Here is a 15723-nt window from a genome sequence, read left to right as displayed (position 1 = left end):
TGACTTGCTGATAGCACGCATGTATTGAATTCATCTCCTCCAGCCCGGTTGCTCTTACCGGCTTAGACTTTATTGACATCGGGCATGATTACTTGCAATTTGCTTGTATTCCTTGTTAGTTAATGCTATGATGATTGCTTTCAGTTTGGCAAGGGTGTTTTACACTCTTATTACAGTGGCTCCATTGGTAATAATACAGGCGTCCCAAGTCATTCAGGAGCGTCAGAAGAACTTTCCCATCAATTAGTCTTCAATGAGACTAAGATCAATTGTAACTACTGGATAGAGCATCTCGCTTCTCATGGACAAGCTCAATGGTTTGAATTCTACTATTGTTTTCGAGAGATGAATATGAGCTCATCTTTCTGTTGTAAGTCCTTAAAGTGAAATCCTAAATTACATTGTTTTCTGTTACATCGCTTTATCAAAAGCTTGTAAGATAACTCCGTATATCTTCTTGATTCTCTTAGAACTTTCCAAGGCAAGAGCTATGCAATGCCTTGGATTTCCTAGTGAAGCACATTCTTGTCTCCTTGAAGGTTAGTTAATAGTTTTCTTGACGAAGATGGCATGTCATGGAGCAGATTTGTGGATTGGAACCAAGCCTTTTCCATGATTCCCTAGTGAGGAATCTCCGAGGAAGATTGGACATACTTGACAGTGATACGCGTGTGGATCATTATGATGGGACGCAACAAACATGCAGCAAACTTGCAAATTTTTGTAGGTGATGCTAGAGCGTAAAGAGAGCACTTGAACAGTGAATGGCACAAGCATTACATCACTACCAAAGAATCCTGCCGGCCTTATACTGTTTGTCTGAATCCTTGTTGATGTGTCTTGAATAATACTGAGTGATTTTGAAGAGCGGTCTTTATCTGTAAAAACCCCGCCTCAAAAGAGAACAAGTGAGACAGAAAAAGGGACAGTGTTAGGTCGGGATTCAACGATTTTGAATGAGCTGTCCCAATCCGTATGTGATTCTAACGGCCTGCAACCATGTACATATAAAACCATATAAATGACATAAAATTTCTCATACGAGGCTGGTCGACTTCGGAAATTCCAGATTCTTAAATGTAAGAACTAAGATCGAACCACTCCCATTGGACAAGATGATGTCTTAATTGAATACTTGGTGCGCCATAATTAGAGATATAAAATGCACCCAACTTGGTAGGTTAAGAACACCAGCTGGTACGGTTTCTCATTCCTTTTTCTTTTCTTAGGCAAGGGGCGAAAGTTTCTTAAGAATATTTTCACAATTTTTATTTTAATTAAATTTATGTTTCTTTCTCATTTCATCATATATCTTTTTATTTGGGATGGGACAAAGGAGGAAATCACTCAAAAACCATTAGAAAGGATTCCTGTAACTAATAAAAAGATGATTATAGGAATCAAACGATTGTAAATAAATTCTGAGCAGCTTTTCTTTAAATTCTACAAATAAACTTGGCTTAAAGGCAATCCAAACTATATACACTCACATATTTTGGAAAGTCAAAGCAGGGGGTTGGGGAGCCGGATGGAGAGACTCAGCAGTCCATATGCCTTGGTGAATTCCATCAGCCCGGTCACTCCTGTTTCCCTCTACACAGTTAGTCCGGATGGGCAGCTGTCACGAACCAGCGCATGTTCAAGTTAGAGTAATTTTAGAGCATTAGCACGATGCAAGATTCCAGCCAAGAAAAGCTATTCTGTGTTTTCCTCTCTGAATTAGTACAACACTGACGCGGGCAGCCAAACCATTTATGCATTTTCCAACTTCCCCAACCAAAGGGAATTCTTGAATTTTCTATGCTGCACAAACAGCTGTTACTGTCAAGGCCAACACCAGAACAACATAAGACCTATCATGGAGATCCCTTCCAATCAAATTGAAGGTTATTAAAGCCATTAACTGCTCCAAGACCGCTAAGCAGTTGGCTACCCATATCCTGCTGCTGTGAGTTCATGCCCTGCTCTCGTGCGATTAGCATACCTACTCTCGCATTCATGGCCATGGAGTTATTCCCAAGTGCTGCTCGAATACCATTTACCATGGCAGATTGCCCAAGCCCGTTGCTCATACTCCCAAAGCCTGAAACACCACTGCCTGGGTTGTTACTGTTCGCCACTCCAGTCCCGACAAGAATATTGCCACCATTCATACCAGCATTGCTGCTTGTTGACAACATCCCATTAACATTTTTCCCCTCACCACCAATTGTCCCCATTCCCATCATGCCGCCCCCACCAAGTTGAGAAGACATCATCATATCATGTATAATTTTCTGAACAGAGCTTTGTGAATCATTTGCATCCGCATCACCAGAATGTGTGGGTTGCTGCATTGAAATATTTGGTGAATTCACCGAGTTTACATGGGTTCCTGATAAACTACCATGTGATGTTGGCGGTGGATTATTAGATGAGGACGGTGTCGGGGACTGGAAAGGGGATGGAGGGGGCTGAGTCTGCGGCATGGTGCTTGAAGAACCGGGAGATGGCATCTGAACACTATTACCTCCATAAGGGCTGTTTGTACTGGATATTGGGTTTTGCTGCCGAGAGTTCATTGAGTTCTGATGAAGAAGCCCAACAATGGTGCTAGTAGATGAAGTTGTGGGCACTGAGTTCACAGTGTTATTAACACCTGTTGTAGAAGCCATTTGTGCAGCTGCAGCCTGGGCAGAATTATCATTGTTTGAGTTCTGACCTGTTGTTTGCTGCGGCTGCTGCTGTTGTAGCTGACCCTCAGGTTGTTGAGGTTGACCTTGAAATGCAGGTGAAGGATTTGGTCTTCGAGGAAACTTGGCCAGGCTCTCTGGAGAGAAAAATTACAATGACCACTCACATAAAAGAACGCTTTGCATAAGTAGTAGTGCTGCATATTGAGAAGGGTCATCATGAAAGAAGATTCTAGTACATGAGAAACCAAGCAGGATTTTAAATGCAGAGGGTGAGAGTCCAAAATGAGGGGTAGAGTATGTAACTACCCCAACTCCGGCAGGTTGTTGTTATTGACCATTTTTTTATTTTTTCTTCATCTATTTTCAAAGTGAGGATAAATCTACTCGTATTTCATTTGTCATTTGGTTCTTCAACAGTAGAGACCAGAAATGGAGGTTTTTCCAACTTTAAAAGGTAAAGAGGTATATACTCTATATTTACTCAACTCCTGAGGATGGTCACTGTAACTTAACCTATTTCCTGCCACTAATAAATATTGCAAATTCATTAGAAGCATTCCACCAGGTTTATCATCCAAAATAAGTCCTATGGTTCAGATTATTCAGTTACCCACTTCCCTTAATGAATAGACAAAACAGGTGGAAAGAATTGTGCAATTGGAAATAAGCTTACCCATAGGACCTGCACCAGTTTCACGGCTGTAATCAATAAGATCTTTCATGCTATTCACCACTTCTGATATCTGCAATATTAACAGTGAAAGACAAGGGAAAGGATCACCCATTGCTACAAATAATGACAAGTAATTTTTAAATGCAACTGAAAACTCATGTAACTATGATGGCAGGGACATAATCAAGCGAGTATTATAACAAAGTACCAACCAGTTAATAATGGAAAAATTATAGACGTAAATCCAACTTTGTGCAAATCTTCATTAAGTAGGCCAACACAAAAAAGGCTGTTCTTTACTGATTCTACACCAGAAGTTCTTGCTAAAGAACTGCCTATGACATCAGCATGTTTTGCTAGTACTAGAACACAGACTATAAATCCAAAGCACGAGTACACATTTGAGCTGCTTTGTCATTTTGGAAAACATATAGATAGCAGGATTAACAAATTGCCAAGGACAGCATTTCACTGGCCTTGCTGATTTCCAAATCTCCATTTTGTGACATCATTATATCAACTCACATTAACCTACATACTAAAACTAGCAATTGTTATAGCAAGCACAAAGAAGCACTAGAATCAGTTACTGGAAATTGGGTGCATTCTGAGAAAATAAGAAGCCAACGCGTCCAGGAGAAAAGTTCAGGATATTTCGTTTTTATCACTGGACTACTGGAGGATCATATGTTGCTCAAATCACCTAACTTAGACTTACCTAAACATCCTATTTAAGTTCTCTTGCAACTCAACCAAATAGTATTGAGTTGACTGGTTGCTAAACTCAACCATGGTTTTCTACTGCTGAAACAGGAAGTAGTATGAATAAGGGCATATACCTGCAGGCACCGCACATATCTCTTCGTATATCCCAAATCATTTACTAATGGAACTTCCAAGGCCTTGGCCAGCTGTCGAGCAGAGGCAACAAACCTGAGAAAGCAAAATTGCAGGTTGATAATCAAACGAGCATTTATACAGCATGCAGAGGGAGTTAAGGAAGCGAATTGTGATGCCCTGCAACAACATTGAGTTCAGAGTAACACAAACTTTGTTACTTCTTTCCCCTAGAAAGGAACACAGTTTCTTTCAACCACTACTTATTCCTTTCACACCCTCACAAAGTACTCCTAGAACTCCACGAGACCAACACAGGGAATTTATTCACGGAATTAGCATGAGATATAGAAAACATAATGAAACGTAAGTTGGTAAGATTGTAAAATATCACCATGTAATTGATTGGACCGCTGAGAATCTTCTTCCAAACAAGTTTTTCCCACCATCACAATTCTTAAGCTTCTTGGTGGAGAAAGTGGAATATTAACAAATGTAAAGAGAGCCTTGCGACAAAGGTATCACTACAGATTTGTTTTGCATTCTCTATATGGACTTCTTTCATATTTACCGAAAACTATCAATTTCAGAAATTCCACAACTCAAATGACAGTACATAAAGAAGAGGACTGTTTTTTTCAGTGTTAAATAACCACATTCAATTCCTACTCCTGCAAATTACAGTCCATAAAATAGTACTCCTCCATGACTATGTGGTAAATACAATGCGTCCATCTCATGCAGACGCAGAAGCCATAGTGCAGTTATCTCTACCACTTCATTCTCATAGAAAGCAAAAGTGAAGGTTTCACGTAAAACGGGTAAATTGAATTACAAAAAGAAGCTTTAATGAAAACGACCTTTTTTTTTTTTTTCCAATACAAACAGTTCTAGCAGGCAGATGCATGGCAGTAAAAAATAGGTGACCTTAAAAATCCATCAACCCACCACCATTTAGGGCAATTTGCAGGCGAAGCATAAGATTCAAATGAAGAGCTTTCATGAGGAAAACATCACGTGTAGTCATGTATGCAATACAACAGATTTACTGAACAATGAACCTTATAAATAGGAATCAATTTTTCATTTACTAAAAAAGAAAAAGAAAAAAAGGGAGTGCCACATTAACAAATTAACATGAATTACATAAAGACAAATCCAGATCCACACAGAAGGCAGGTAACCAAAACTCACATATTGCAGTTGCTTTGTAGCTCGGAAACAGAGACACTGGGAGACGTATTCTGGGTGGCAGCCTGGTATTTTTGGGCAGCGGTGCCAAGTTGACTAACCTGCAGTTAGATAATGAAGTGGAATATATCATTAATGGTAGCATGCAGTGTCCCTACTTCAGCCAACCAAGGGAATCAAAGTGCAAACTGGCAATTGGTTCAATTTGAGTTCAAAGTTGCTGACCTGAGGAATCAGCAGTCTTCTAGGAATAAGCTCCTCATGACGTCGAGCACAAAACTCCCACGAGCATATCTGGAAAATTAATTCATAAAAAGAGGGAGAGAGTAAAGAGCAGCTCTAGAAGTCTAAATAAACAAAAAGCATAACTGTTAAGTGTCTAGTGTAACCTTGAGATCAGGAGAGAAGACAATTCGAAGCTGACCATCGCGAACAACGCGAAGTTGCTCAAAGACACTCTCTTGTATCGCTTTTGCGTAGTCAAGAACAATTTGCCCAGAGGGATTTTGATACTCCCGGGGCATATCAACATAGAGTAATTCTTCTAAAGTTCCACTTTCATATTTTATTTTGAAGAGTCTCGGAAGGACCTCAACAGTTGCCTCTGACAGAAACAAAAATATACTGTTAGCTGCTTTACTAGATTTTCTCCCTTGTCTTAGTTTTATCTTTCTTGCTTTCCAAATATTTGCTTTTCGCCTGGTTTTTAGGTATTGGTGGAGGTTGGACTTGACATTCTGAAGTGTGTTCAAGACAAATAAAAGAGCATGTGAAACCATAACAACCTTCAAGCAACAAAGAAGTGAACAAAACACCAGGCATAAAAATCACCAAAAGAGGTCAAAGTTGACAGCTAATGTTGCAAAACATAGAAAGAAACTCACCAAATCCACGGCCAGGCTTGCGGTTGCAAATTTCACAGTGCCAAACATCCTGCATATATAGCAGAAAGGTCACATTGCATACATCAGATTCAAAACATTAACAGGTGAACAATGAACCTTCAAGCTAATCGGCAGTCTAATTTTTAATTATTTCTCTTAAGAAACGAGCTACATCTTTCGAATAATCAAAAAGTTTAGTCAAATATGGAATAAATTTGACCAAGACAGTCCTGGCAGGAGTTGATTCATTATGAGTATGTAACACAACAGACCTGAGGGAAAACTCCAGTAGTTTGGCGACCACTTCCATACATTGAAACACACCATTTTTTCTTCGCATTGGGTGCAAAATATTCAGCTACAAATTTTCTCCAGAATTCAATGTTGTTATCCTATAAAACAAGTCAGACAATAGCACAAATTAACAATGCATGGTATGTGGAAAACAGCAGACTTCCGTCAGTCTGCTAAAAGAAACAACTAATATGATAGTAGCATCTTACTTCAGGTCTGTGTTGTTGCTGATACATGTAATGCGTCAGCCTCCGGGCACACATCCCAGGCTCATAGACTGGTTTCACAGGGGACCTAATAGGTAAACTCTGTGGTTGAAACTGTGGTTGTAGCGGGGATCTTTGTTGAGGCATAGCTTTCAAAAGCTGCTGCTGCTGCTGATGTTGAATTTGCATAAGCCTTTGTTGATGCAATATCTGTGCAGCTGCAGCTGCCTGAGAGGATTGCCTGGACAAGAGGAGCTGCTGCTGCTGTTGTTGTTGTTGTTGTTGTTGTTGCTGTTGCTGCTGCTGCTGTTGTTGTTGCTGCTGTTGTTGCTGATGCAAAAACAAAGATTGGTCTGAATGCTGGGGTTCAATTTTAACAGGACCCAAGCTTCTCATACTCTGTAGTTGCTGTGGTTCCAATTTTACAGAACCAAGACTCCTCAAAGCTTGCATTTGTTGTGGTGCCTGCTCATTGCTAGTTTGTGGCTCCAGCTTGACAGGTCCCATACCTCCTAAACCAGGTCTCATTGCTTGAAATTGCTGCTGCTGCTGCACTTGCTGCTGTTGTTGGGAAGTGCTGGGAACAGAAAACTGCTGCAACTGCTGCTGATTATGTTGAAAATTCTGTGGATCAAGCTGTTGAGCTTGTTGCTGGTCCGTCAACATCTGGCTGCCTGAAGGGTTTGAGAATTGCTGTTGCCCTTGAACTTGACCAGATGAATTTGGGTTTGCTGTAATAGATGAAGAGATATAAGAAGAGGATGGAGTATTGAAACCCATTCCATTTCCAACACTAGAAATTGGAGCTGACTCTGCGCCGCCATCAATGAGCCCCCGCTGGGAGCTACTGGGACCAGAGAGACCAGAACTAGGGCCCCCATTCACAAATGACTGGTGGAGCAAAGATGAAACATTGGGAACATTCCCGAGCATGTTCAAGTTATTAAACTGATTGCGCGGCGACACCAAAGATGGAAACGCATTCTGTGAAGGCATTCCACCCCCTTGTCCACCCAACAAACCAGAATTCGATCTCAACATAGATGGGGGAACCGGCTGGGTTCCACCAAGCGGCGTGGGAGGCCCTTGTGGCACCATTTTAAGCTGAAATCAACACCGACTAGTTCACAACAGTCTTAATACACTAATGGTTGCACTATCTAAGCAACATCAATCTGGAAACTTGACCTCCTAATTCTAGCAAGACTACAACCTACAAGAAAAATAATACAATCTGCTAACTGTCTATATCACAGACTCCCGACCGATGTTAGAATTTCTGAAATGTTTATTCCGGAAAACAACAAAAGGATTAGCCTCGCACACGAGGGTATGGGGGTGTGTTTTGCAAAGTTCTAGTTGAAGATCAAAGTATTTGAAGCCAAAGAAGCTAGCTTTTTCGGTTTTCATCCTAACTTTTGCTTCTTTTCTGCAAGTTGCAATCTTTCACCAGAAGTCCTATTAGTCCCTGCATAAAACAGTCAATTCAAGTCAGATTTCTCTTCCCGGCATAAGAAAACAGAGCGATAAGGAAAAAACAATCTGGTAACAAAAGTGAAATCAGGAGAACATAACACAAGAAGAATCTCATAAAAACAACATTTTTCGGAACCAAATGAAGTTCAAAATTCATTCTTTTATTCAAGAAAGGAAACTTATATTGCAGATAAGAGAATTACTAAAACTGAACTCACAAACAATTATTTCACTATACCTTTAAACAATAATAAAAAAGAAAAAAAGGCGAGCAGAGAAGAAAACTCGATCGAACCCTAAATCTCGCGAGCTGAGAAAAAACACTCGATCCAAAACCAAAATGAAGCGATATTCCCTAGGGCTCCAATCTTCAACCTACACACTCCCACTTTACCCGTACAAAGCAAAACACTAAATCACACAAACACAAAGGCAAGTGTGTGTAAAGCTAAAAGCTTGATATAAACAAAAATGTGAATAATATGAAACGAAGAGCAGAGAGTTACCAAAGTAAGATTTCAACTCTGCTATCCGTTCAATCCACGTAATTGAAGTTAAAGTTAATACACTTTGACTGTTGTTTTACTCTTTGAAGCATCAATCAAATGAAATTCACTTCGCCTCAAATATCCCCCAAATCAAGAGCACACAAGTGTATGGATGTTGACATACTTGTGTGTGTATGTATAGTTAGCTGCCAAAAAGTCTTACGAAAATCTTTCAGCAAAAACTAGAGAGAGAAAGACACAACCACAGTTTTTTGTTGAGCTCCGCTTTTTAGAGAGAGAAAGATGAACAGAGAGAAGAGAGAGAGTATGTGAGCTGAGTGTTGAGGGGTTTTATTGCGGACGTCAAAAATCCATTGGATCGGATTGAAATGTTTCCTCTCATTTCATTCTCTCTCTCTCTCTCTCTCTCTCCAAATGAAGTCAATTCTTCTTCTTCGTCTGATGATGAAATGGCGTATGGTATGCATGTATGTTGATGTGTCATGCCCCACTGTATGTATGTATGTATGCCTTTATTTAATGATTCGAATGTGTAAGCATGATTAGCTTAAAGGCTGCACACCTCTGCGTGGTACCCTTGTGGACATAGACATGGGGTTTATTACTAAAACGCCACTAGATTTTTATTAGCTGCGTGGGAGAGAAAAGTAGCCTTCATTGGCTTTCATTGTTTTGCTAGAACTACTTGTTTGGATATCCTCATTTTTTATGAGGGCTACTGACGCTATAATCATCGTATGTAAGTTTATATTTATAATTTTTTTTTTTATTTTGCTCTTTCTCCTCCACTTTTTAGATGTAGTAGAGGACAATATTTTGTCTTTATCAACAATTATTGCAAGTTTTCATCCTTATTCATGAAGATCTAAGATTGTCCAGATATGTATTTTTTGTTTAACTCAAAACTTAGAAAGAGCAGTACTTCTTCACCAGGCTCCTTGTTGAAGTTTTCTAAACATGGTATTTAGCTTATATTTTCTTTTCTTCAACTGCAGACGATTCTTTAGGGGAAGATGAATTGAGGTAAAAACAACCGTTCTCGAATTATTGTTAAAAGAGCAAAAAAGAAGAATGGGTTATTGTAGAAAGAGGTGATCAAATGTAATAGGTTTAACCTGTAAATAATAATTATGTAAAAAAATGAGTTTTTTCGAAGGATTACAGTAATGAATTCCATATGATATTGACCATCTTCGCATTTTTAAAAACCCAAACAGTTGGGAATGTAAAAAAAAAAACTCATTTGGAAATAAAACCAAAGGGATCAGAGTCCTTTTTCTACCTTTCACCCCAATTTGCATATTTATAAATATAATCCTATGATATGCTTTTAATAAACTCTGTAATGATAAAATAGCACTTATCTTAATTATATTTTTGATATACTACAAGAAATTTTTTTAAATATTTATTCTAAAAAGAATGTAATATACTTCTAAGCAAAATTATTCTTTTAGTCCTTTATTATATGATATTTTTAAAATAATCTCAAAATTAAAAAAAAATGACACACTTAATCGTCTGCTTTATAAACTTATAGAACTAAATTTGTTGAGATTTTTTTTTAATTTTAAAATTTTTATAAAATAAAGAATTAAAAATATTGAACTTGGCATTCTACGAAATTGAAAATATATAATTTTGCCGGACTTCTACTTTTGGGGGAAAACAGAAAGAAGATAAAAAAGGAAGGTTATAATAGTACTTTGGTGTCACCCATCACTATGTCTCGCTGGACTCCAGGGAAACCCTAACCAGACATATAAAGCACACGGATAATTAATAATATAATACATCGATGCCATCCATGTATGTGATTTGTCAACCATGCATGGCTACATAACATACATACATGCACATGATGGACATAGCGTCTATGGCAATTGACGGAGCGGGATACGTGGCATTGAGTCACGTGCTATGGCAATTGACGGAAAAGCAGAAACCGTTAAGATTAAGAGAGAATGAAAACTAAAAAAGAGATAACGGCCGTGAAAAGCTATTTGGCTCTGCTGACAGTTGATTTTGGCCCTTAACTGGGTTCTAAAGAAGATTCTCTGTCCTATATAATATGGCATTTGAGGTCCGGTTCTCTGCGTTACGGTGTACCGTATTACGCTGCGCCCTATCTTGCTCCGCTTGATATTTTCTTGTGAAGGCTGTGATCCCGTGGTTTCATTGGTTAATAGGTTTATAGCAGCTGAAGATACATTGCAGGTGATGATGTGTATTATTTTTTTATGAATTAGTTATTAAGTAGTTCCTAATTCCTATTCATAATATAATAATCATACTAACAATAATTACTTAGTCCCTCTAGGTAGTTAAATGCACTATACATATTTTAATATTAATACCTATTTTTAATTATATGATGAGGGTTTTTTTAGTATAAATAATTTATATTTATAGGAGTTATTACCTGTTTAAGTTAATTATTTGGAGCTGCAATAATTAAAGGAATATACTATAATGGACTTTCAAAAAGGTTGTCATAATTAAAAATATTTATTTATTATTTAAAATTTGTAAATATCATAATAAAATTAATGAACGTCTAACAAATATTTTTAGAGGGGGTGTTTGTAATTTTTAAACAATAAGTGGGTATTTATAATTATAATAAATTTTAGGGGATCATTTTGTAATTTACCCTAATTAAGATTAACATTTCTAATTCTTTTTTATATTTAAGTCATATCTATTTCAATTCTCTCACGAAAATAGTGGAAATGTTAGTGGGCCTTTTAGTAGAGCCCAAATATATAGCCCACTTTCGTTGACCAGTTTAGCCCAATGAAAAATAAAATGGAAGATTAAGAGCTGATAATTACAGATTTGTGTATCTTAGCAAAATAATTATGTGTAATTAGTAAATTAATTTTGTTAGGGGGTGCAAATTAAAGGTTGTAGGGAGGGAGGGAGGGTTGAAGTACCTCACCTGGCCCTATCTGTTTAATCAAATATTAATTGGGTAATTAAGCTCATTTAATTAATGCTAGAAATAATTAAACTTAGCTGGCTCGGATCAACAGTCTTTCTAATTAGGTGGTAATGGGGCCCCATTTCTTCAAATGCTACTATTATGATCTACTAATGCAGCAAATATATAGCAAAATTATATTTACGTATATAGGCGTTGCTCGATTAGTAAAGTTGATATCTTATAATTAAAAAATTATAAATTTGAGTTCAATGTATATTTATCGATACTTGAGGACGTGCGATATGGCAGTTAGAAGCTCCTCCAAGACAAAATAATAAGGTTGGAGCAATTGAGGACGTGCGATATTGCACTTTGTTTCTGTAATAATTTGCCTCCATAGCACTGTAACTGTGTCAAATTAATGTTGTTGAGCTATAATTATGCATCGCAAGTGTACGTATGTTAAAATTTTTTAAAAATAAATAAAATTGTAAAATGACAATATTCATTGCAAAATGGAAACATATATATGGTTTAATTAATGTTTATGCGATTATTATAACACGAAGATAAATTGATATATAGGTAATATAAAAGTTAGAGATTTGCGATCATTTTACTTAATTCATTTAAAATTCGATAAAAAATTCAAATGCAATTCAAAATTAATGATGAACCCAACTCTCTCTCTCTCTCGAGTTTTTAGAATGATTGATTTGTAATTATATTATAAATTTTAATTATATTAATTTACATGCATTATCATTTAATAATATGTAATCATCAATAATTATTATTGAATTTTAATCAAATAAGTATTATAAAAATAAATTTAAACACATAATGTCATAATTACAGGACAAGTCTCCGAGTCCTGGTCCAGTTGAGAAAACGTTGGGTGAAAATTTGGTGGGTCAAATTTGGATCCATTTATCTCCAAATCCTCCTGAATTTTTAGGTTTTAACCAAAGCCCAATTCCTATAAATGATAACTTCCCCGGATTTCTTGATTAATTAATTTTTTTAGAATGATAATTACCATTCCTCTAAAACATAATCTGAATTATTATAAAAAATTATTTAAAATAAATTCTACCTATAATTTATAATTTTTATAGAATCTAAACTTTATAAATTTACAATTTTTATATTTTTTACATAATTGTTAAAAAATTTACATAATTTTTATTTATGTTGTTATATATATAAACTTTTTCTTTAAAAAATAAATTATCAATATAATTTTAATATATTACAATAAATTACAAATTCGTTAGAACAAGCAAATAAGTTACGATATATTTATAAACTCGCAAAATGAGATACTATTTCCACGCTTGGGGTTTAGTAAAATTCAAACTCGTAATTTTAAACTCGAGCAGCAGACTTTAACCTTAACTAGTTAAGACATTATTGGTAATTAATTAACTTTTTAAAGTAAAAAATACGTAAAATTAAATTACTAAAATGGGAGAACGATCTTCATTGATTTCTTAATTCTTACTTGAGAAACATTATTTGATTATGGAAGAAAACCCACTACCACAACAGCCTGAAAGATAGTTTTTAAAACATTGGAATCGAGATTATCGAGGCATAATCCGTGTTTGTGTCTCATAATTATTCACCCACAGAAATCCCTCTCTTCCTTTGTAAAAAACCACTGCACTGCCCCTTGTTTCAGCCTTTCTTTTCCCCAATTTTAATTATTCTTTTCCTTATATATATAAATGAAGACTTCTAGTTACAGTTCCAATTTACACACCCACCAAACATTTATTGACGTGCCATGCAATCATCAGCATTCACCCACATCGCCACCGCCCAACTTGCATGGGCACCACGTGGTGGCGGCGCCGCCGCTACCCGGAGGGTGCCACCTTCCTCCGCCGTGGCTGCACCTCTCCGCCACCGCCAGATCACCCACTCAATGCCGCCGGAGAAGGTTGAAGTATTCAAGTCACTCGAGTCATGGGCGTCCAAGAGTGTGCTTCCTCTCCTCAAGCCCGTAGACAAATGCTGGCAGCCCACCGAGTTCCTTCCTGACCCGACCCGACCCATTAGTGACTTCATGGATGAAGTTCGGGTCCTGCGGGATCGGGCCTCTGAGCTTCCCGACGAGTACTTCGTGGTGTTGGTGGGGGATATGATTACCGAGGATGCATTGCCAACTTACCAGACTATGATTAATACTCTTGATGGTGTCCGGGATGAGACTGGAGCAAGCCCGAACCCGTGGGCTTCTTGGACTCGAGGCTGGACTGCGGAGGAGAACAGACATGGAGATCTGCTTAGGACTTATCTGTATCTTTCGGGCCGGGTTGACATGTTGATGATTGAGAGGACAGTGCAATACCTCATTGGGGCTGGAATGGTAAATTCCTTGTGTTACTTTTCCATCAATTTACATAAGAAAGTGAAAAATAAAGAATAGACTGTTCCAATTAGTCAAGTGAAAAAGACATATTTGCACATATCACTCTTTTAGATTCGTGGGGTTAAATTTGTATATTCACACAGGACCCGGGGACAGAAAACAATCCTTATTTGGGCTTCGTGTACACTTCATTCCAAGAACGAGCCACAGCCGTATCCCACGGGAATACGGCTCGGCTAGCCAAAGAAGGCGGGGATCCTGTGCTTGCACAAATATGCGGTACCATTGCGGCCGACGAGAAGCGCCACGAAAATGCGTACGCGAGAATTGTAGAGAAACTACTTGAAGTGGACCCTAATGGAGCAATGATAGCCGTAGGCGACATGATGAGGAAGAAAATCACGATGCCGGCTCACCTGATGTACGACGGTCAGGACCCACATCTCTTCGAACATTTCTCAGCCGTGGCCCAGCGGATGGGGGTTTACACGGCTGATGATTACGCGGACATTCTGGAGTTCCTGATCGGAAGGTGGAGGCTGGAGAAGCTGGACGGACTAAAAGGCGATGGGAGACAAGCGCAGGAGTTCGTGTGTGGACTGCCGCAGAGGATCCGGAAACTGCAGGAGCGAGCCGATGAACGAGCCAAGAAGATGAAGCCAAAGGGACAGAGATTCAGCTGGATCTTTAACAGGGAAGTAGTTGTGTAGAGTGAAGAGCAGAGACCATATGGTGGGTCCGTCCAGTTTTCTGAGTGTGAATGTATGTATTTTAACAAGTGCTTCAAACTGTTCAATTTTTGTTTTTTCTTTAACATTTTTATATGGGAAGTGTAATGTTAATGTTATGTAATGTATGATGCTTCTTTTTTTTTTGGTTCTTTATTTTTTTAAAAATTAATTAAATTTTAATTTAATAAAATACACGTGTAAATGTAAAATTACTGTGTAATACGATTATAAAGATTAAAGGTCAAATAATATATACATAAAATAAACAATTAACATAAATATTTTTTCTTAATTGTGTTATTTTAAAAGTAAATTATTAACTTTTTAATTTAAGTAAGCAGACCTTTTTTTAAGATTAAAAAAAATAAATAACATCTCTATATCATAGATAGATATTTGTAAAAAATTAATAAAAGTATATGTATCCATTTATTGAAAAGTAGCAATATTTGGTTATATGTATATATATATATATCGTTGTCAATGTTTATTTTAAAAATATATATCTACGTTAATGAGGTTATAATTATTTATTTGTTTTAAAAGATGAACTTCATATGTTGCTTGATTATTAACTTATTTTTAAGATCATTTAGTCAAACGAAATAGATTTTATGTTTAGTATTCTTTGTATTTCTATTGTATAATTCTGTTACTTTAATTTTCATTTGAACTCATTAACTTATCAATTACTTTTGGACAAAATCCCTTTCTGTCCCGTTAAATAAGATCATTTTTATTTTTGATACCATAATTATCGCGAACATTGCTTTTGGTACTATAAAACACAAAAAATACGCTTTTTTGGTCCCAAGTTAGTGGTAGATGCCATGTGCCTAGTAAGAGGCCGTTGACGATCATTAATTTCTATTGATTCACGTGACATTAATTGACTGATTTTGACTTCAAAAGCCCTGTTTAGTGATAAAAAAAAAACATATTTT

At 37.1% G+C, this 15723-nt stretch overlaps 2 protein-coding genes across 3 annotated transcripts; one reads left to right on the top strand and one right to left on the bottom strand.

Moving 5' to 3' along the window:
* Positions 1-1391: 1391 nt before the first annotated feature.
* On the bottom strand, positions 1392-9231 carry SEU (SEUSS transcriptional co-regulator). 2 transcript variants are annotated; one of them, XM_011076482.3, is made up of 10 exons: positions 8743-9231; positions 6764-8228; positions 6533-6652; positions 6261-6309; positions 5766-5980; positions 5602-5670; positions 5380-5477; positions 4188-4281; positions 3349-3418; positions 1392-2809 (listed from the first exon to the last, which is right to left on the bottom strand). In XM_011076482.3, exons 2-10 carry the CDS (start codon positions 7856-7858, stop codon positions 1857-1859), a joined length of 2763 nt encoding a protein of 920 aa, XP_011074784.1. In that variant the 5' UTR covers positions 7859-8228; positions 8743-9231; the 3' UTR covers positions 1392-1856. The 2 variants fall into 2 exon arrangements, with proteins under 2 accessions (XP_011074784.1, XP_011074785.1); XM_011076483.3 differs by lacking the exon at positions 8743-9231 and adding an exon at positions 8475-8713.
* Positions 9232-13409: 4178 nt separating this feature from the next.
* On the top strand, positions 13410-14918 carry FTM1 (Plant stearoyl-acyl-carrier-protein desaturase family protein). Its single transcript, XM_011076481.3, has 2 exons — positions 13410-14045; positions 14192-14918. The coding sequence occupies exons 1-2, from the start codon at positions 13461-13463 to the stop codon at positions 14756-14758; spliced, it is 1152 nt and encodes a 383-aa protein (XP_011074783.1). The 5' UTR covers positions 13410-13460; the 3' UTR covers positions 14759-14918.
* The last annotated feature ends 805 nt before the right edge of the window (positions 14919-15723 follow it).

This window comes from Sesamum indicum, linkage group LG3 (genome assembly GCF_026168435.1).
Source record: "Sesamum indicum cultivar Baizhima isolate 11 linkage group LG3, ASM2616843v1, whole genome shotgun sequence".
Classification (NCBI taxonomy): Eukaryota; Viridiplantae; Streptophyta; class Magnoliopsida; order Lamiales; family Pedaliaceae; genus Sesamum; species Sesamum indicum.
The sequence above is the reverse complement of the archived record's forward strand: the minus strand, read 5'-3'. Positions and strand labels throughout refer to the sequence as shown.

Bases quoted from the DNA above. Each gene is read 5' to 3' on its own strand.
- FTM1 (XM_011076481.3), top strand. From the start codon at position 13,461: ATGCAATCATCAGCATTCACCCACATCGCCACCGCCCAACTTGCATGG. The intron at 14,046-14,191 runs GTAAATTCCTTG...ATATTCACACAG, and splicing joins ACCTCATTGGGGCTGGAATG to GACCCGGGGACAGAAAACAA.
- SEU (XM_011076482.3), bottom strand. From the start codon at position 7,858: ATGGTGCCACAAGGGCCTCCCACGCCGCTTGGTGGAACCCAGCCGGTT. The intron at 5,981-6,260 runs GTGAGTTTCTTT...TGTTTCTGTCAG, and splicing joins CAAGCCTGGCCGTGGATTTG to AGGCAACTGTTGAGGTCCTT. The intron at 3,419-4,187 runs GTATATGCCCTT...TTAATATTGCAG, and splicing joins GATATGTGCGGTGCCTGCAG to ATATCAGAAGTGGTGAATAG.